Genomic DNA, 21,619 nt, shown 5'->3' with positions numbered 1-21,619 from the left:
AGAAATTAACCCCTTTAGCCACCTCAGGAGGGAAAGCTCCTTGCTGTGTAGACCTCAGACCGGAAGAAAACAAAATTATGTCTGTGTGGCACCAACTTCAAGCCTCACCATGCCCCCTGTTCCTCAGAGATTAATAAAATACAATCATCTTTATTGTCATTGTCCCATACAGAACAACAAAATTGAATCTCGCTGGATTCAGTGGGGCTTCTGGACAATTAAATGCATTTACAGTTGCTGCATTAATCTTCTATAAGTGTTGGGTTCTGTATATCAGAGGCAGCCAACACAATGTCATCTGGAAGGCCAACTAGTCAGAGGTGATGGGAGTTGTAGTCCAGTGACTTTTGGAAGGAACCAGCTTGGCTCTGATTGCCCTATATAATTCCCACTGAGCTTTCCCTCTGATCCCAAGCCCTGCGCTGGTTATGGGATGTTCCCCCAAAGAGGGCCTTTTCACTAACAGGTAGATCTTAGTTTTCTCTGAGGCTTTTAAAGGCTATCATTTAATGCTGTTTAATTCTTAGAACTATTTTGGTTTCAGTTGCCAGTTTTTAGTGCCGCATTTATGGTTCAAGACCTTATGCTGATTTTTATGGTTGTTGTGCCGATACAGATTTTATGCTGATTGCTTTTAATGAATTGCATTTGTTTTTTAATCTGTGAACTGACCAGATCATGTGGTTAATTAGGAGGTATAGGAATGAAGTGAAATAAAAATAAAAATGAAGTGAAATAAAAGCTCCAAAACTCCCTCCCAGGCTGTCAAGGGCCTCTCTCGATTGTTGCTGTTTTCGCAGGACTATTCAGCAAGATATTGTAGCACCTCTGCTTGTGGTTAACGCTTAGCTGGAATGAAATATTCAACGCAGCAATAGAGAAATTAAAATATTAATTTATTTGTCAGACAAATAAATGAGAGGCACAGTGGTATATGGTTACCAAGCTCTGGCCTGGCCTCCTGCCATTCTGGCCAGCACTTATATTCCCTTAATCCAGCCCCCTTTGCTCCTCCTGTGGCTGCCTCTGTCCAATCAGCCTGGTTGGAATTCCTATTGGCTGTTTGGTAGAACCAATCACAAAAGATACACCCACAAAAGATACACCCATTTCCTTGCCCTTATAAGGGAGACAAAGAGCTATATATATGACATATAAGTAATAATATATCTTACATGGAATCTTAATTACCAGCTCACCTCTTGCCCTATTGCCTTCTAAAACAAATGTTTAATCTTACATTTTTATGTTCAACAGATGTCAAGGATCTTGAGTTCACATCAACATTGAAAGATTTCCTTCATTTAAGGTTTCTAAACAAATGCCTGACAACTATATATCAAGAGTGCTTGGATGGCGTCTTCTGTCTGGCAGGGGGGCTAGGCTGGTGGCTGACTTAATTTCAGGATAAATACAACTCTTACAACCATATGAAATAAGAATCTAGCATTCCTTAAATCCTTTGCATAATTACATTTAAGCCAATATATTTAAGCTAATATATTTCATACATTATCATAGGTAGCCTCTTAAAAGAATAAAGCTTCTCAAAGTAAAAAGGAAGGAACTCAGTAAAACACAGCTTTTAAAAGAAACCTGATCAGTGTACACCTCCCCCTTTCCCCCTCCTTTCCCAGCCAGCTAGATGCTTCTCCCATTAGCTCTTCTCAACATTTATTGCCTTTTTAACTCTCAGTTTAAGAAAGAAACAGCTTTAGAAGATTTCCTAAAAATGTTCTCCTTTTTCTGTCAGCTAAATGTTTTTTTTTTTTTCATTTGCTCCTGGCCTTAGAGAATTCAGCTCAAGGTTTAACGTGAGGCCCATTGGTATCATTTTACTTATTTACCCATTCTTAATAGTGTTTTTTCAGCCTTGGGGCAGCATATGTAATTCTCCCTTTTTATGACTTTGAGAATTGTTTTTCTTCTATAAATCAATGGGGCCCTCTTGTCTTAGGAGAAAACCTCTTGCCAAGGTTTTTTCTGCCTGGCATGAAACATTTTGAAAATCTAAGCCCATTTAATTTAGGAACCTGATCAAGATATAAGCCAATATAAGTCTTGATTAAAAATGCAGTCTATATTCAGATGCCACATTCCCCCCTTTCAAGCTCAAGGACCTTCATCCCAAGTGTCCTTGATAGCTTGACCATCATATTCCTGAGGTAAAGCTCTGTATAGGGCCATGATATGAGGTAGAGTTTCATTTGAAACCATCTTGCTAATTGTACTTCTAAAACATGAAATGATACATGGCATCATACATAAAACCATTACCACTACTGTCAAGAAAAACAAGCAAGACAATAGTATCCCTTTGAGTCCTGTGACATTAGGTAACCAATTGGTGAGCCATCCCATATCCCATCCTTCCCATGTTTGTACTGGGACATGTGCTATATTCTCCATCTTTGTAGCCAACACACGGATTGCCTCACCATTATCTGAAATGTTAAAGCAACAGGCATTCCCTGTCAAGTTCAAGACTCCACATAAGCCTCCCTGCCTGGCAAGTACATAATCCATTCCCATTTTCAGCTGCAAAATGGCGGCTCTACTTTCATCCAACTGTTGTGCAATAAGTCTCAAACTCTGGGCCGTTGCATTGGTTACAAGTTCCACTACTGCTTGCAATCGAATTATTCTATTTAGATTATAAATAGGATCCCGTGCCCCTTGTATGAGCTCACCAGGATTCCAGGAGGCAGGATCATAATAGGCTATAATGCGCTCTGGCGGCCAATCATCAGTACCGCTCCAACTTTGGGTACTTCCTCCTGCTATATGAGAAATATCAGCGTTTCTTCGTGTACGCTTGGCCGAACTAGTGGGCATAATCCACATTGGTGGTAATACCCAACCCAAGAAACAAGTCCCACTCCATTTGGAAGGGAGTTTCTTGTATGCCCATTCTCCACATATCCACCACAACCATCGGGTCTGAGGTTTTTGGTACGTGGAGTGCATAAGGCGAAATATCAAAAGGGGTAGAGAGTTCACAGTGCAGTATGTTAGATTGCCTTTTTCTGTCACAGTTATGTTCCACACCACTTTCCATGCATGAATAAAAGGAGGTGCACAGGGCAAGGTATTCCGAGTTCGATACGTAGTACCGTTTGCCCAGGTTTGACTATTCTTAATATAATCCCAAGTATAGTGACAATGAGAAGAGCCTATCATGGTAGGATCAGCTGCATCTGATGATTTATGCACACAGATTTCCCCTTGCACAGGTATAACTCGTATTGGTTTAGTTGAGTTCCATCCGGGGAAATTCTGTACTTCTGTTTGGTGTGGCATTTCGCTTACCATACCAATGGCACTTAATGGTATTGGTAATAAGGGCATACCTCCCTCTGAATCATCTGGCCCAAGAGAGCAAACAAGGCAATTAGTCCTATTTGCAACATTGGCTACCATCTCAGCTAAGCCTACCCACATATTGTGGTCATGGCGGAATCCATATTTAGCAAATTTGGTCAGATTCATGGACCCTTCCCCTTCCCAAGGGATCAGGATTAATAATGAAATCATGTTGATGTCTAGCATATGCATTCCTTCCACAAAAGATTACCTTATTGTGATAGCAAATAATTATTAGCCCCAATATAATTCCCCCAATGACAGAAATGGGGAACCACCAAGACCAAAACATATATCCCGAGGATCCCCAATGAGTAATATCACTTATAATTGTTCCACAAGGGGGCAGTCAATCGATTGTATAAGAGAATCTTCCCGTTCACAATCGCTGGTTTAGACGCTCCTCAAGCTTCAGGCGTGCGCAGGTCAGCCAGCTTCCAGGTTGTGGCTGCAGCAGGCCGGTCGTCAAATGTTGCCCGTGACCTAGCCCGTTTCCGGTAGGGCTAGATACAGGGGTTTTTGGAGAGAGTTAGATTTAAAGGATTAGAGGGGTCACCTTTGCATGTCCAACTGCCTTCGGACTTCTTCAAACGAGAGTGATGAATCCAGGGGGTCACCTCAGCTACCTTCACCGCTGTTGGAGTAGAGAGCAAGACGGTGTAAGGTCCACGCCATTTAGGTGCAAGTGGATCGCGTTTCCACTCTTTCACCCATACGCTATCGCCAGCCTGGAACTGATGAATCGGCTCAGCAATGCTGCACGGCGTGCGTTCGAGGGCCCACCTGTTAAGAGAAACAAAAACACGGGAGAGAGATTGCACTTGTCCCTGTGTCACATGGTCTCCTATTTGTTTAAGGTCAGCTGGAATATCCTGAACAAAGGAGGGCGGTCTCCCATACAGGAGCTCAAAAGGTGACAACTTAAGTCTTTTTGTGGGTGCACACCGAACACGAAACAGTGTTATGGGTAACACATCTACCCATCCCAATCCCGTTTCCTGGGTTAATTTTGCCAATTGGGTTTTCAGAGTCCGATTCATTCTTTCAGTTTTCCCTGAACTCTGAGGCCTATATGCTGCATGCAGTCTCCATTTTACTTGTAGGACTCGACATACTTCTTGTACTACTTGATCAATGAACGCTGGCCCATTATCACTTCCAATGCATCTAGGTAATCCAAACCTCGGGATCAATTCAGTGAGGAGTCTCTTAGTTACCTCTCGTGCCTTTTCAGTTCGGGTGGGAAAAGCTTCAACCCATCCGGTAAGAGTATCTACAAACACAAGGAGATACTTGAATCCCTTAGAAGGGACCAGCTCTGTGAAGTCCACAATTAGGCTTTCCATGGGGACGTATCCCACATGCTGAATTCCAGGAGGTTGTACCGGTCCCTGCCTGGGATTGTTTTTAGCACAAAGAACACATTTCTGTGAAATGCAAGTTGCTAATTGTGATAGGTTAATAATATACAACTTCCGACTGAGACTCTCTCTGGTTGCAGTACCGCCAAGGTGAGTAGATTCATGATAATTTCTTACAATTGTGCCTGCTAGATGATGAGGTACATAAATCCTATTGTCCGGCAGGATCATCCAACCGTCCTTCACAACCGCTCCTTCCTGTTCAGCCCACTTCCTCTCTTCTGGGGTATAGTGAGGTTTAACTTCTTCTGGAACTACCTCTGGTATGAGGGCTGCTATAAATCCTCCCACAGGCTTTTGGGCTGCCTCTCGGGCTGCTTTGTCAGCAGCATGATTTCCTCTGGTTATTGGATCCCTTCCTCGTCCATGACCTTTGCAGTGCATTACAGCAATCTGTTCTGGAGCCCATACTGCTTCTAACAGGATTTCTACTTCAGGTCCATATTTCAAGGCCTTCCCGTGGGCTCCGATTAGACCTCTTTCTTTCCATAGAGCTCCATGTGCATGCAGGGTTAAGAAGGCATATTTAGAATCAGTATAGATGTTTGCCTTACATCCAGCTGCCAACTGCAGAGCTCTAGTTAAGCCTATAAGTTCAGCTTTTTGTGCTGAGGTGCCAGCAGGCAAAGCTTCAGCTTCCACAACTTCCTCATTGGTGACCACAGCATATCCTGCTCGTCTGGCACCTTCATGCAGGTAACTGCTACCATCCGTATAATATACAACATCTGGATTTTTCAATGGCTCATCTTTCAGATCAGGTCTACTGGAATAAACTTCATCCATTATTTGGAGACAATCATGTGATTCTTCATCATCTACCTCTGGTAGGGGCAGCAGAGTCGCTGGATTGAGCATATTCACTACTCGTAGATGAATCCTGGGATTTTCACACAATAGGCCTTGGTATCTAGCCATCCTTGGGTTCGTTAGCCAATAACTACCCTTATATTCCATGAGTGTCAGAACAGCATGAGGTACATTCACATACATCGTCTGGCCAAAGGTAAATTTATCAGCTTCTTTGACAAGGCTTGCAGTGGCCGCTACTGCCCTTAGGCATGGAGGCCATCCTTTTGCTACTGAGTCCAATTGTTTAGACAAATAAGCTACTGGACGGTTCCAACTTCCTAGTCTCTGGGTCAGGACTGCCGCTGCAATCCCATTCTGTTCATGTACATACAGCTGAAAGGGTTTTTCCGAATTAGGCAATCCAAGGGCTGGTGCCTCCATAAGTCGTTGTTTGATAACTAAAAAGGCTTGTTTCTGCTCAGGTCCCCATACGAATGGGTCCTTTTCTGCACCTCGAGTGCTTTCATGTAAGGGCTTGGCCAGACTGCTGAAATCAGGTATCCATAGTCTACAAAACCCTGCTGTTCCCAGGAATCCTCTAAGTTGTTTTCTTGTGGTAGGTTCCTTGATAAGGCAAATAGCTTCTTTCCTCTCTGGTCTCAATGCTCGTTGTTGGTGTGAGATGTCAAAGCCCAAATATTTGACCTTTTCTAAACATAACTGTGCCTTTTTCTGGGAAACTCGGTAGCCAGCTTCCCAGAGCAAGTGGAGCAGTTCCTCTGTCCCTTCTTTACAGGTATCAAAATCCTTTGCCGCTAATATAAGGTCATCTACATATTGCAGAACTACCTTTTCTCCCGGTATTGAGGGGTAACTTGTTAGATCCCTCGCCAAGGCAGTGCCAAATAAAGTTGGGGAATTTTTGAATCCTTGGGGCAATCTTGTCCAGGTTAGCTGGCCTTTTGTTCCTGTTAAAGGGTCTTCCCACTGGAAGGCAAATATAGGTTGGCTCTGTGGTGCCAGCCGGCAACAGAAGAATGCATCTTTCAAGTCCAATACAGTAAAAAATGTTGCTTCTGGTGGGATCAAACTCAGCAAGGTATATGGGTTTGGTACATTTGGGTGCAAGGTCTCGATAGCCTGGTTTACGAGCCTCAAGTCCTGCACTGGCCTGTATTCATCTGTCCCAGGTTTTCGAACAGGCAAAAGGGGTGTGTTCCATTCTGATTGGCAAGGCTTAAGCAGACCATATTTTAATAGGCGGTCCAAATGTTTCTGGATGCCCTCTGCTGCTCGCCGGGGTAAGGGATATTGCTTTACAGATACAGGGGTAGCCATAGGTTTTAGGGTTACTACAATTGGAGCTATATTCTTAGCCATTCCTGGTGGGCTATTTTCGGCCCATACTCCTGGTGGCACCTGTAGAGTTCGGAGGAGCTTGTTTAATTCTGTATCCAATGTGGGTTGGACTTGCAAGGCTGACATTAGGCGCCATGATTGTTCCTTAGGTACTGAGAGGGTAATTATTCCTGCTGCTTTTGATGGCAGTTTCATTTCTGGACCTCGAGGAGTGAAGGTGATTTGGGCCTGCAATTTGGACAGCATATCTCTGCCTAAGAGAGGTATTGGACACTCAGGTATATACAAAAACTGATGGGTTAAACGATGTCCCCCAATCTGGCATTCCAAAGGTTGGAGGAAAGACCTCTTAGCTGACTGTCCAGTGGCACTTTTAATGATTACACTTTTGGATGCCTTTTTCTGCAATAGTTCTGGGAGTACTGAGTATTCAGCCCCAGTATCAATCATAAAGTCTATTAAATGGCTCCCTAATTGAATCGTGACCGTGGGCTCCTGGAAGCCTAACTTTATGGAGTCCGGTCGTTCCTAGTCTTGGGTAAAATCCTCTTCTGCCAGTCCAATAAAATTGTCTCTACTCCGTCCCTGTCCTGGTCTCTGATATCTTCCATCTCGGATCATTCCCCGTCCCCGTCCCTGGTTTCTTGGGCCGGAGCCTGGGCCTGGGCCTGGGCCTGGGCGTACTTCTTCCAACCTCAAGGGTTCAGGACACTCCCGCTTCCAGTGACCCTCCTTCTTGCAATTTGCACATTGATTCCTTCCCAATGGTGGATTCCTTCCTCGCCCTCTCCCTCCATTTAAGGGGCGGTGGTCTTGCTTCACTGCTGTGGCTAGCATCACCATCTTTTCCTTCTGCCACTTCTTCTTCTCTTGTTTCTCAGCCTCATCCCTATTCCGATAAACTCGGCGTGCAATGGCCATAATTTGGCTCATCAGCATCCCTTCCCATCCTTCTGATTTCTGAATTTTCTTACGAATGTCAGAAGCGCACTGGGCCACAAATGTAGCAGTAATCATTCTACTGTTTTCAGGGGCTTCAGGGTCAAAAGGTGTCCATATACGATAGGCTTCCTGCAGCCTCTCTAAAAAGTCTCCCGGACTCTCATTTGGTTTCTGTTCTACTTCTGAAACTTTAGACATATTAGTGGGCTTCTGACATGCCCTGCGGATACCTTGCACAAGCGTCTGGCGGTAGGTGGTAAGTCTGGTCAGGTGAATTGCATTGTTTGGATCCCAATTAGGATCTTCCAAGGGAAAGTTGTCTTGGAGATGACGGTCAATATTAAAATATTTCCCACTCTGGCCTGCTCACGCAAATATATCTGTGCCTTTTCAATTATGTCTCTCCTTTCCTCAGTGGTGAAAAGAGTATTTAGGAGCTGGCGACAATCTGTCCAAGTAGGGCTATGAGTATTTACTATTGAAGTCACCAAGTCCATCATAGCCTGAGGTTTTTCTGCAAAAGATGGGGTGTGTGTTTTCCAATTCATCAGATCTGTAGTTGTGAATGGAATGTACTGCAGGGTCGAAGTTCGAGGTGGCCGTGGTCCGGGTTGCCCGTTAACCAGCGCAGGCTCCTCAAGTGCATCAAATACTCTTCTAAGAGGGGCTACTACGTGACCTTTCTCTTCACTTTGCTCTAGGGGCCTCAAATCATAAGGGATGGTATCTGTTCCAAGGCGTTCTTTTAGCAGCTTTATACGCCTGGCTGTATTGCTTGCTGACCGATTAAGGTCTCCCTGTAACTTCTGTAATATTTCTCTGGGACTTGGATGTACAGGGGTTTGGGGTGGGCAATCAGTTGTTCCACTAAAGGAGACTTTAGATGCAGGTCTATTAGGAGTCACAGGTGGAATAACCACTTCTGCTTGGGCTTTATTATAGGACTCCAATGCCTCCTGAAGATATTTATCATAATCTATCAAGGAATCAAGCTCTGTGACTCCACCCCCATTATTCATTCCACTTTCTTGCCTCGGGGTTACAACTGGTGGAGTGTTTGGATTAGGCTCCCTTCGATGTGGAGCATAGGGGGGAGGTGGAAGCACCTCTTCCTCTGGTCCCTCAAAAATGGGTTTAAGTTTATTTGGCAAGATTCCTTTCCTAGCTTCAGCTTTTACAGCCAATAATTTGCATCGTTGGACTTTGCATTCCCTTATCCATGGAGGATTTTTATTTAATGTGCTCAGCCAGGAATCTATATATGGAAATTGTTCTGGGCACCCTCCAGTTTCTTTGGCGATATCAGTCCAAAGTTTGCTTACTAAATTTATATCAAAGGTTCCCTGGGATGGCCATCCAGTACTTTGTTTTGGCCATTCTAGTTCACATAACGTTCTCAAGCGCTCTGGCGTCATTTTGACTCCATATGTCCCTGAGAAGGCTTTCTTAAAATTATTTAACATACACTCAAGAGGTGTATTTTCCCCCTTTGAACCCCCAACTCCCATTGTATGGCCCTGTGAAGTATCCACTCAGTCACTCACAGACACGCTTTGTGGGTTTCCTTGCCTAGTGAAGTCGCCTTACTAGGAACCGAAGTACTGCCCACTCCACACTCAGGTCAGCTACAGATTGCTCTGTACTTTCTCACACATACAATGCGCTGGATACTTCACCACACTCTACCTCCCAATTTTCCCTTTTCCTCCACCAGACCACCATCTGATGTACCCAACCACCTAGCGTACTCAGTTTCCCCTTACTGAGACGCAGAAGTTTGATCAAGACTTCTCTTCCTCCTAATTAATTGGAGGGCCAAAAATCCCTTTGTGCACTTACCCTTGGTTGGTTCCCTGTTTCCCCCGGTTCCGTCGCCGCCAGTGAGCAGGGTATCAGACAGACGAGTCTTCTGCGTTCCCCCTGGAAAAATTTACCAGTGCGCGCTTTGGGTAAGCAGTTGTCCTCTCTCTTGTACCCTGCCCAGTAGGGCGAAGGGGCTGCGTTCCAGCAGACCACTTATCCGAGTCACGGCACCATAAAATGTAGCACCTCTGCTTGTGGTTAACGCTTAGCTGGAATGAAATATTCAACGCAGCAATAGAGAAATTAAAATATTAATTTATTTGTCAGACAAATAAATGAGAGGCACAGTGGTATATGGTTACCAAGCTCTGGCCTGGCCTCCTGCCATTCTGGCCAGCACTTATATTCCCTTAATCCAGCCCCCTTTGCTCCTCCTGTGGCTGCCTCTGTCCAATCAGCCTGGTTGGAATTCCTATTGGCTGTTTGGTAGAACCAATCACAAAAGATACACCCACAAAAGATACACCCATTTCCTTGCCCTTATAAGGGAGACAAAGAGCTATATATATGACATATAAGTAATAATATATCTTACATGGAATCTTAATTACCAGCTCACCTCTTGCCCTATTGCCTTCTAAAACAAATGTTTAATCTTACATTTTTATGTTCAACAGATGTCAAGGATCTTGAGTTCACATCAACATTGAAAGATTTCCTTCATTTAAGGTTTCTAAACAAATGCCTGACAACTATATATCAAGAGTGCTTGGATGGCGTCTTCTGTCTGGCAGGGGGGCTAGGCTGGTGGCTGACTTAATTTCAGGATAAATACAACTCTTACAACCATATGAAATAAGAATCTAGCATTCCTTAAATCCTTTGCATAATTACATTTAAGCCAATATATTTAAGCTAATATATTTCATACATTATCATAGGTAGCCTCTTAAAAGAATAAAGCTTCTCAAAGTAAAAAGGAAGGAACTCAGTAAAACACAGCTTTTAAAAGAAACCTGATCAGTGTACACCTCCCCCTTTCCCCCTCCTTTCCCAGCCAGCTAGATGCTTCTCCCATTAGCTCTTCTCAACATTTATTGCCTTTTTAACTCTCAGTTTAAGAAAGAAACAGCTTTAGAAGATTTCCTAAAAATGTTCTCCTTTTTCTGTCAGCTAAATGTTTTTTTTTTTTTCATTTGCTCCTGGCCTTAGAGAATTCAGCTCAAGGTTTAACGTGAGGCCCATTGGTATCATTTTACTTATTTACCCATTCTTAATAGTGTTTTTTCAGCCTTGGGGCAGCATATGTAATTCTCCCTTTTTATGACTTTGAGAATTGTTTTTCTTCTATAAATCAATGGGGCCCTCTTGTCTTAGGAGAAAACCTCTTGCCAAGGTTTTTTCTGCCTGGCATGAAACATTTTGAAAATCTAAGCCCATTTAATTTAGGAACCTGATCAAGATATAAGCCAATATAAGTCTTGATTAAAAATGCAGTCTATATTCAGATGCCACAATATCATTGATGCAATAATAGTGCAGTAGTGCTGTATTTATATGGGACAATCCACATATCATTCTGCTTTAGGGGTTATTCTGCGATTCTTCCCCAATGTTAATGGTTTATTGCCATATGAAGGGGCTCCCATGTCTTTTCTGTGAACCACCCTGAGACCTCTGGGTATAGGGCAGTATATAAATTCAAATAATAAATAATAATAATAATAATAATAATAATAATAATAATAATAATAATGGAACAAAAGCAGACACTCTGCTCTAATATTCCTGACTTAGAAAGCTCTGCAACTTCTGCCCCGGAGTGATAAGAAATGAAGCAATTATGAGTGTTGCACCAACAACCAGATCCCCTCTTGGGATCTGGGCCAGAGAGCCCTAGTAAAGAAAGCCACATAGAGCCGGAAGCCAAACTGTCGCCTTCAGTCCGGCACATGACCGAGAAAGGGAACTAGATTTGAGGATGGCAGGATGTGGGGAGCAGGGCTTGAATAGAAATAGTGTCAGTACTTAATACCCTAACCTAACCTCTGGTTTGACAGTCAAAGTAAAGAAAGGCTATGTACTGGTTGTAGGTGAAAGGCTATAATTGGATCACATCTCTCACTATCCCTGACCACTGGGGGGAGTCCAGAAATGTCTGGAATGCCACCGATTTCCCATCCCTGACCTAACAGGACAAAAGAAAGGAAAGTGGGGGTTGTTTGTCTGGAACTCACAGATACACTCCATACTCCAAAACACCGCTTGAGGTTGGGGCGAAATGGGAGTTTTATGTCTTGGAAAGAAGGGCTTTAGGGCTCATTTTTAAGTCAGACTTTCAGTTCCTCACAGGCTGCAACTCATTTCTGAGGAGGAGCAGATGGTCCCGAGGACAATGTTGGGATGAGGGCAAAATAGGCCAACAGCCCTGACAGTGGATGGTCCAGTCCTGCGTGTGTGGAATTGACAAGAACCATGTGGATGGTACACATCTTGAAACACTGAGTGATAGAAGAAGAAAAAGCCAAGAAATCGCAAGCATGCATTATATACAAAATTTATTACTCGTTCACACTCCCAGCTAATTTCACCCATCAGCTCTTAGTAAGTTTTTTTTTAAATAAATGAATTTTATTAGTATTTTCCACACAACAACACGAAAGATATCAAAAAATAACAATACACAACACACAAAAATCAACATTTGAAAACAAAAAACAAACAAACAAATCCATACCTTACAAGTTAATATTATAAACACTAAAACAACAACAAGACATTGACTTCCACCAATCCCACAGAACCTCCTTTATCTCTCATTGTGTCTTCCTGTTTTCTTTATCCTCTCTATCCTAACACCTAGATATAAATCCTTCTTTCATATCCTTTCACTTCACAAGGTTATTTCAGACTCAGCCAGATTTCTGCCCTCGAACCTTGACTTTTGAGGTATTCATTTAGGCACTTTCATTCTTTTTTTACTTCACTTTTTGGTTTTTGTCTTATTATATCTGTCAATTTGGCTAATTCTAGGTATTCTGAGAGCTTACATAGCCACTCTCCCCTAGTGGGTAACTGATTCCCTTTCCAGTACTTAGCCACCAGGATTCTTTCAGCAGACGTTGCGTATAAGAAAAAAATAGTTTTGTCTTTTGGAATATCATCATTTAAAATTCCTAAAAGGAATGCCTCTGGCCTTTTACTATATGATATTCTTAATATTTTCTTCATTTCTTCGTGGATCATGCTCCAAAATTTCCCAATTTTGGGGCATGTCCACTACACATGGTAGAAGGTTCCTTTTTGTACGTTGCATCTCCAGTACTTATTATTATATGTTTTATTCATTTTTGCAAGCCTTTCTGGTGCCAGGTACCACCTGTGATACATTTTCATATAGTTCTCTCTTATTAGGTAACATGCTGTAAAATTTATATTTTTTGTCCATAGTCTTTCCCATTCATTATATTCAATTGGGTGGCCCAGATCTTGTTCCCATTTTTTAATAGCGTCTCCTTTTTCCTCCTTTTCTACTTTCCCATTTTGTAACAGTTTATATATTTTTGAAAGAGTCTCTTGGTAGTTATATAAAATTTCTTTTTCCCATACCGAGATTTTTTTATCAAAACCCTTAAGCTTACTATCCTTCTCAAATATTGTTTTTAATTGGAAATATTCTGATTAAATCACCCCCTCTCTTTTAATTCTTCAAATTTATTTACTGTTGGGCAATCTTTTCTCTCTTCTACGAGTTCCCTATATGTTAGCCAGTTATCTTTCATATTGCTTCTATGCAAGGCTGATAGCCACCAGGGAGTTTTGGCTGTTACTATTGTTTTATTTTTTCCCCCAGACTTTGAATAGGGCCTTTTTCACCAAATTATTAGTGAATCCTCTATGTGCTTTTATTTTATCATGACCCAGGTAGCCATGCCACCCGAGAACTTTATAGTGTACAGTCATACCTCTGCTTACGTATCCCACTGGATACATAAACTTCGGGATGCGAACGGAGCAAACCCAGAAGTATTTTTCTGGGTTCCACTGCGCATGCATGCGCAAAAGCACTCTACATGCCGTGCTCATGCACAGAAGCAATTCTCTGGTTGCGAATTCCTCGGGATGCGGCCAGACCCCTGGAACAGATCCCATTCACAACTGGAGATACCACTGTACAGGTTTGTTATGCAGCATATTCAAAATTATTATTTTTTTAAGTACAGGAGAAGCACTTGTACTCCTCCTTCTTGGAAAATAATGGAGATCTTGCTAAAGGAGGGATACAGAACCTGTGGTTCTCCAGGTGCTGCTGAACTACAACTCCCATCATCCCTGACCATTAGCCATCGTGGCTGGGGGTGATGGGAGTTGAAGTCCAGCAACATCTCAAGGGCCACAGACTTCTTTCTCTTGCCTAACCAAAGAGCTACACACAATGGGATACCCAAACGAAGAAATGAGCTTTCTTTCCCTGCCATATGAATTAATGGAAAACCTAATGAAAACCTAATTAATGGAGAGGAGTTTTTCAAATGTTCATACAGTGGTATCTTGAAAGTTGAATGGAATACGTTCCGGAAGTCCGTCCGACTTCCAAAATGTTCGGGAACCAAGGCGCGGCTTCTGATTGGCTGCAAAGAACGTTCGAAAACCGGAACAATCACTTCCAGTTTTCAATCATCGGGAGCCAAAACGTTCGACTCCCACGGCGTTTGAAAACCAAAGTATGACTGTACATTGGCAGCATTGTTCTAAATGAGAACAAATTCTTGAGCATCTACCCTTATGAAAGAGCTGTTTTCTTTTCAAATTTCACACATCACCCCAAAACAAAAGCCCACGTGGCACTATCTTCCTAGTGAGGAGTTTATAAAGGTGAAAAAGCCTTGAGCCAAGTAACAACCCTTACGGAAAACTGCACCAGATTCTCTGGGGAACTAGTGTGCTAGAGGAGTCTTGGAAGGCCTATCCACATTCACACTGTCTCATAAGAGCAGCAGGGGTACGGAATGTGTGGCCCCTCCAACTCCCATTAGCCCCAGCCAGCCAGGATAGCTAATGGTCAAGGATGATAGGAGCTGGTCGTCTGACTGTATCTAGAAGGCAAAGAGGTTCCCAATCCCTGCTCCAATACTTCTGATAGAAGCTATGATCGTGGGAGGGGTGGCAACACAACTTTTGTTGAGATGCCTGCCCTGTTCATAATCCGCACTCTAGTCTCCAAGATCTTGCTACTTCTTTAAAAATGAAATAATAATAGTAGTGTTTTCCTCCCTTCGCTCAACACCCTGCTCTCCCTGAAGCCTCCTAGAAAGGAGAGCATCCCTACAATATTATTCCAAGTGTGGGTTTTTGGATGTGAACCCAAAAGTGGTGCAGAAGAGGGAAATCCATTTTCACAGGCCTGAACTCTGAAACTTTAGTTTGGGTACCTGGCCTTATATGTAGGCAACTCCCCATTTGTGTGTGATCGGCACATGTGTGACCACTGACATGAATGCAGTTTTCAGTACCGAAAAGGGGGTGGAATGGGGGCAGAGCAGACTTACACACATCCCACTGATGCACATGGGGACCAGGAACACAAGTCCCACACAAACGGAGAGTTGCTTGTATACAATCATATTGAAGGAATGGGTTTCCCAAACCCAAAACTGACTGTGAAGGCAGTTTGAAACTGCACCAAAATCCCTATTTTTCCTTAGCTAAAATCCATTAACTTGAGCTCTGAGTCAATGTATAAACAGAAACCCAGCCGTGCTCAGAGCCCTCTCCTTTATCAGCTTGTGACGGCAGGGATGACCCTGACTGCACCAGTAGAACAGAAAAGACACATTTGTACCTTATCTTATGTGCTGACCACAAAAGACGCACAGACCTAAGTCCGGAACAAGGCCAAAGCGTGTTCTCGGAGATGACAACCTCTTTCTCCCCGATAAGAGTAGGAAGAGGAAGATCCTTTTATGGTCAGAAGTACAGGAAGGAATTCCCTTTTATGGTTAAGAATACCAGAGCAAGAACATATGTGGTGTCAACCTGCGTACATAGGCTGACGTGGTTGGATTCATATGGGAAGGAGGGAGAGGGTTCCTGGAGGATATATATACTGCATGAAACTTGTCATTTCTTTGGACTTGCTGTGGACTTGATCACACAAGTGCCTTCTGCTATCTGGAGAGCAGAATAAACTCTTTCTTTGAACCAACCTCGGTGTAATTTGACTTCCTTCCTCCTGTCCTGGAGCAACGCAGACCCAATCGATGAACTCCAAGAAGGCTACAATATAAGGTGGCAGAGTCTATAGGCAGCATAGAGTGCATTGTACTGCTGCCGACTGTAGCAAGAAAAAACTATTTTTCAAAATGTTCCTCCATGTAAAAAAGGCCCTGCACATAGAAACCTAGTGCATCAGGGAGCAAGCTGGGCTAGAACAATTTTTCCTGATGTGCTAGATTTTTACTTGCCCAGAGTGTTCTCATTTTAAAAAATTAAAAATGAATCTGGGAAATTAAAAATGGCAGGTCCTGCACCTTCAGTTTGAAAAGGTGCAGGCCAGTCTCTCACTGCACCCAGCCATGTGCATAAGGCAGGCTATGCGCTCAGGACCACTTACCACTGCTCCTCTGCTGCATATGTGGTTTTTAAAAACGCTGCCCAGAAAACTCTCCCATCCACGAAAAATGTTCAGCAATTCGTCAACCCATGTGGAATCCAGAAGACGCTTGCCACAGTTGTGAACCACTTCCGTGTTTTCTCTCTCTATTGGCGGTGGCTTGTTTCCACTGGCAATAATGGGGCGGAAGGCGGGGAGCCCAACAGTAGGTGGTGCCAGAGAGTCAATGACAGGCAGATCCAACTAGAATGCTAGTTCTCCCCTCTTCCTTCCTGCTGAACTCTACAAGGGACATCCTAAGACGATGGAGGCAGCCTACCGGCTGGGCCACTCCCCAGATTGGTGGCAAGTTGAGGGCAGGTGAGGTAGGGGCTGGCTGAGGGCAAACCAAAGTTGGGTCACCTCTTCTGCCAATTCTTACACCAGGAGAACCCACACTGAAGCTGGCCCTATGCTCGGAGCACTGCTGTCGCAGGGTCTCTCCCCACCATGAACCTTCTTGTGTCTAATCAGGGCGGTATTACGCGTGTAGCTTTTCCCGCACTCGGCGCAGTGATAGGGCTTCTCTCCCGTGTGGGTCCTCCGGTGCCTGATGAGGTTGGACTTCCAGCTGAAGCACTCCCCGCACACGGAGCACCGGCAGGCTTTGTCCCCGGAGTGGGCAATCTGGTGCCCCATCAGGAAAGCTCGCTGCTCGAAGCACTTCACGCAGTCCGAATCACACCGGTGCACCTTCTCTCCCTTGTGGTTCTTCTTGTGCGTCAGGAGGTCGATCCGGTGAGAGAACCGTTTCTCGCATTGCGGACACTTGTAGATCTTCTCGCCAATGTGGGTCCTCTCGTGGGCAACCAAGTCCAAACTATCGCCGAAAGACTTCCCACAATAGGAGCACTTATACACTTTCTCTGCTTCCGGTGGCATTGTCTCGTCTTCCAGAAGGGGAACGTTCCGATGGAGGCTGATCCCGTTCTCTTGGCCTCCCTTCCTCCCCTCAGTGCTCAGGAGGTTCTCAGGAAAGGTCCTCCTGGGTGCATTTTTAGCATCTTCCCCACAAAGCAGAGCTAGGTTAGGCTTGCTCTCTTGGTAGCTGTCAACATGCTGCCGAGTCTCAGGAGTCTCCTCTACTTTGGGACCCCAAAAACATCCCCCCATGGAGATTTCCAGGGATGTCCTCCTGTGGCTCATTCGCTTAGGTGTTCCTTGCCAAAAGGTCTCCTCAGACTTGAGCGCTCCGTTGCCGTTTCCTGAAACAAACAAGAGAAATGACATGAGAAACAGAGAGTGGTAGGGAGCCTTCAATTTTTGAAAAATAATAATAATTAAAACTAGTGTTCAGCTGATCAGCTGGTTAGATCAGGGGTAAGGAAACTGTTGTCCTTACCTGTAGTAAGGTTAAAAAGCTTACTGGGAAATGATATATAATGAATTGAAAAGGATGTTTAAAATAACGTTTGTAAAAAAACAACAAAAAACAACCAGAAGCTTTTCTTTTGGGAATTATAGCTACAGAATTACCTAAATTGTACAGAAACTTATTCATGTATGCTACTACAGTGGCAAGAATGTTACTTGCCTCGAAATGGAAAGAAGCAGAAATCCCAGCAAAGGAAGAGATCCCTGGCCTCTTTAATTTTCCCACAATTCCCTGGAATGGGAATTGCCTCCCCTCTTCTTCTCTCCTACCCCACAATGGTAGGCGAAACCAGAGCCAATGACAGGCAGAGCCAACAGATGCTCGCTTGGCCTCCTTCTTGTCTCCCACTGAGTTACAATGGCTCTTCCCCAAAGTGGTTTGTATTAAGTTTCAGTAACATAGGAGAAAAACTATTTAAACAAAACAACAATTTAAAAAACCCCTACCAGAGTACACATCAGTTATTGTGGGCATTACAATAAATATATATTATGATATTTATGGTATCTGAAGAAGTGTGCATGCACACGAAAGCTTATACCCAGAACAAACTTAGTTGGTCTCTAAGGTGCTAATGGACAATTTTTTAATTTATTTTATCTATTATGAGCAAACTATGGGTTGTTTATGGGAATCATTTCCTCCCCGTAACAATTCCTTGACTGCCAGTTAGGAAGAGGGTGTGCTTGGTACATATCCTCTCCACAGATGGCAGGGTATTGTTCTTCTGGCTATGCGTGGACTCTTATTTGGAAAATGAGTTCATTATTAATATTTATAGAATAGCATTCTAGCAACCAATTTGTGGAATGTGTTGTCAGAAGATGTGGCAATAGCAATCGGTTTAATGACTATAAAGGCCATCAGATAAATTAATGGAGGGAAGGATGGTTACCAAAAACCGCTATATGGAGCCTCCATGTTCAGGGACAGTGTAGCAGCAGGTGGGGGAGCAACAGGGAAGGACTATGGACCTGGTGCTTCCAGATAGGCCTCTGGTTGGCCACTCTGGGAAACAGGATGCCAGGCTTAGATAAGGCTTTGATCCAGCAGGGCTTTTCCGATACTCTTAAAACTTAACATAAAGGTATGTTTTTTTTAAAAAAAGGAACTGCTTCAAATAACAGCCTGGTAGCATCCCTGGAGTCACCCCTGACAAACCTTACCCAAGAGATCGTTCTCTCGCATCTTCACTGAGTCCATCAGATCCTGCTCTGACAAGGAGGCATTATCGTCTCCTGTAGGCCTCACTGCCTAAAAGAGAAAGAGGAGTGCAACTCAGTACAAAGCATAGCACCTAAAAGAGGGTCTTCTCCAACATCAATCATCTCTGACGCTACAAGTGGCAGGTGAAGTCTTGGTGGGGGTGTCACCAAACACCACTCGGGGGTTTCTGGTTGGCACTGGCCCATGACAGGGCCTTTATAGTGGTGGTTCCCTATTTGTGGACCTAGCGATGTGCATTTGTCTCCCTCGTTATTGACTTTCATGAATTTTTTTTAAAAAAACACTGATATTTAACCATGCCTTTGGTGGCTGAAATGGCACACAATGAGATCTACGTTTTTAGAATGTTTTAAATTGCTCTTAGGATCCTTTTTCTCCCCGTTATAATTGATGCGTTTTCCACCTTGGGCGTCTTCAGGAGGAAGCGTGGGATAGAGAATGAAATAATTATATTAGTAATTTCACGTGGTGTGTGCCACAAGACAAGGGAAGACCTGTTCTCTGCCATCACCCACCCCAATCCACACAAAGCCCTTGACTGCCTTTGACATGATTGCACCACCAGTGTAAGCAGGGGGACCTGGGACTGGATTCTCTCTCCATCCTTCTTTAGTATATAAACAGCAGGAGTGGAAGAATAAAGTATGATTAGAAATGTAGTTCAGCAATATCCGGAGGACCACAGATTCTCCTCATCTCTGTTCAGACAAAAGAGGAGTTTAGAGATCATCTCACTTTTTCTTCCGGCCTCCCTTGCATCTCCACGCCAACACTCTCCTCCTCAGACAAAACCTCTTCTTTCACTTTCACAAAATACTTCGGGCTTCCTGGAGTTTCACAGCCAAGGCCTGGCAGGGTGTGATCAACGCCTTCTCCACTATGTCCATGGCTGTGGTTCATGACCCCCTTCAAAGAAGCCTGGGATTCCCTTATATCAGACACCAATGAGGACTGGGGGCAGGGAAGCCCAGAGGGAGGGGATGCTGCTGTCTTCAGGAAGTTCAGGAACTGGTCTTCCCATTCCAGCTGGGACCTAGAAGCAGGAGTCTGCTTGGCCTGCGGCAGACTTGCCCTACACAGAAACTGTCTCTCAGTCCCAGGTTGGACTGCAGGAGTCTCATTTTCTCCTCTTTCCATTCTTTCCCCGGGTTCATGGGCTGCTGCCAACTCCCACGCTTCCACATTCATTCCTGGCTGCAGCTCCTGGACTGAAAAGAAAAGAGAACGTAAGAGCCTGGCAACTGGATCAGGCCAATGGTCCATCTAGTTCCAACATTCTGTTCTCACAACAACCTTCTGAGTGCAATATTGCTCTCCTCACTTATGACTGCCAGCAACTGGCATTCAGAGGCATCCTGCCTCTAACCGTGGCAGACACTGGGGTCTCAAATTTCAGTGGATCCCTGTGCAACACCTAGCCTTGCATTCTACATCATAGCTGCAGCACCCCAGGGGTTCTACACCCAGTAAAAACAAGCCAATCACGCTCCCCTAAATCCGCCTTTCCAGTAGAGGTAGAACGTAGCCAGCCTAGCTGGCAGATACCGATAGCCTTGTCCTAAATGAATTTGTCTAACCAACTTTTAAAGAAATCTGAGCTGCTTCTCACTCTGTGCTCCTTTTGCCTTTCCTGAACCTTCCAACATTTGGCTTCCATTGGATGGCTCACTAATTTGGGCAATACTACCCTCCCCACCCATCATAGTATAACTTCACTGAGGAGAGTGAGCCCAGACTCTCGAGGGCTAGTATAGTCGTACCTTGGAAGTCAAATGGAATACGTTCCGGAAGTCCATTCAACTTCCAAAGTGTTTAGAAACCAAATTGCGGCTTCTGATTGGCTGCAGGAAGCTCCTGCAGCCAATCGGAAGCTGCAGAAGCCACATTGGACATTCGGCTTCCAAAAGAATGTTCGAAAACCAGAACAATCACTTCTGGGTTTCAATAGTTCGGGAGCCGTTTTGTTCAGGAGTCAAGACGTTCAACTTCCAAGGTACAAGTGTACACACACACACACACACACACACACACACACACTCTTAGCCCAATATGTCCCTGTCTCTCACTCTCTATGGCTCATGTCTGACCACTCTGTTTTTTTCTATTTTCCCAGTGTGGTTTTACAGTCAATTCTTGTTACCAGGGAACTCTCAGAATTGCAGCTGTGAAAGGAACAGGTGTCTCCTAACAACTCTCAGAACCCTTCAAAATCACATTTCTTGGGGACTCTGTGGGGGAAGCCATGACTGTTTCAAGTGGCAGGATACTGTACTGTATAGTGCATATGGGGCCAGACAGAAGGGATGGCACAGAGCCTTCTGCAGTCCTGCAACTCTGCCCACTGTTGGCTGTGCCCCACACTGGCTTTTCCTATGGTGAACAAACTTTCATAGGAAAAAGATTACCCCACCCTAGCACAGATGCACACATTCTCATTTATCTTACTCAGGCTAGGAGGGAAAGCCTGAGGACTGAGAGGGTAGCCCACTAATCAGATCTATCAGGCTTCTTTGGTCAGATGCGACAGATGCCCACCTTGCATTTGGCCACTGAAGAGAGAATTAAAGTCTCCAAGAACAGCCCAAGAAAAGCCATTTTGATGAACCAGTGACGAGAATCAATATAATGAGAATGGCTGGAGAATGCTAAGGCTGAGTGTTATCTTGACACTTGATATGGAAAAAC

At 44.1% G+C, this 21,619-nt stretch overlaps 1 protein-coding gene across 2 annotated transcripts in view; it reads right to left on the bottom strand.

Moving 5' to 3' along the window:
• Positions 1-21,619, bottom strand: part of LOC309364769 (uncharacterized protein) — a 46,696-nt gene that overhangs the window by 24,470 nt on the left and 607 nt on the right. Inside the window, exons 2-4 of one of the 2 annotated variants that reach the window (XR_014165877.1) lie at positions 19,670-20,142; positions 18,874-18,961; positions 14,871-17,537 (exon numbers count right to left, since the gene is read on the bottom strand). Coding sequence is in view for 1 of the 2 variants with exons in the window: in XM_081902658.1 (XP_081758784.1) it covers positions 16,711-17,537; positions 18,874-18,961; positions 19,670-20,142 (1,388 nt within the window). In the remaining variant the exon portion in view is untranslated. Of the gene's footprint in view, positions 1-14,315; positions 17,538-18,873; positions 18,962-19,669; positions 20,143-21,619 lie in introns of those variants that run through there. The other variant, XM_081902658.1, reaches the window with a different exon arrangement.

The sequence above is a fragment of the Podarcis melisellensis genome, assembly GCF_964234715.1.
Source record: "Podarcis melisellensis genome assembly, chromosome: 2".
NCBI classification, from domain to species: domain Eukaryota; kingdom Metazoa; phylum Chordata; class Lepidosauria; order Squamata; family Lacertidae; genus Podarcis; species Podarcis melisellensis.
This window is presented reverse-complemented; position numbering and strand designations above follow the sequence as displayed.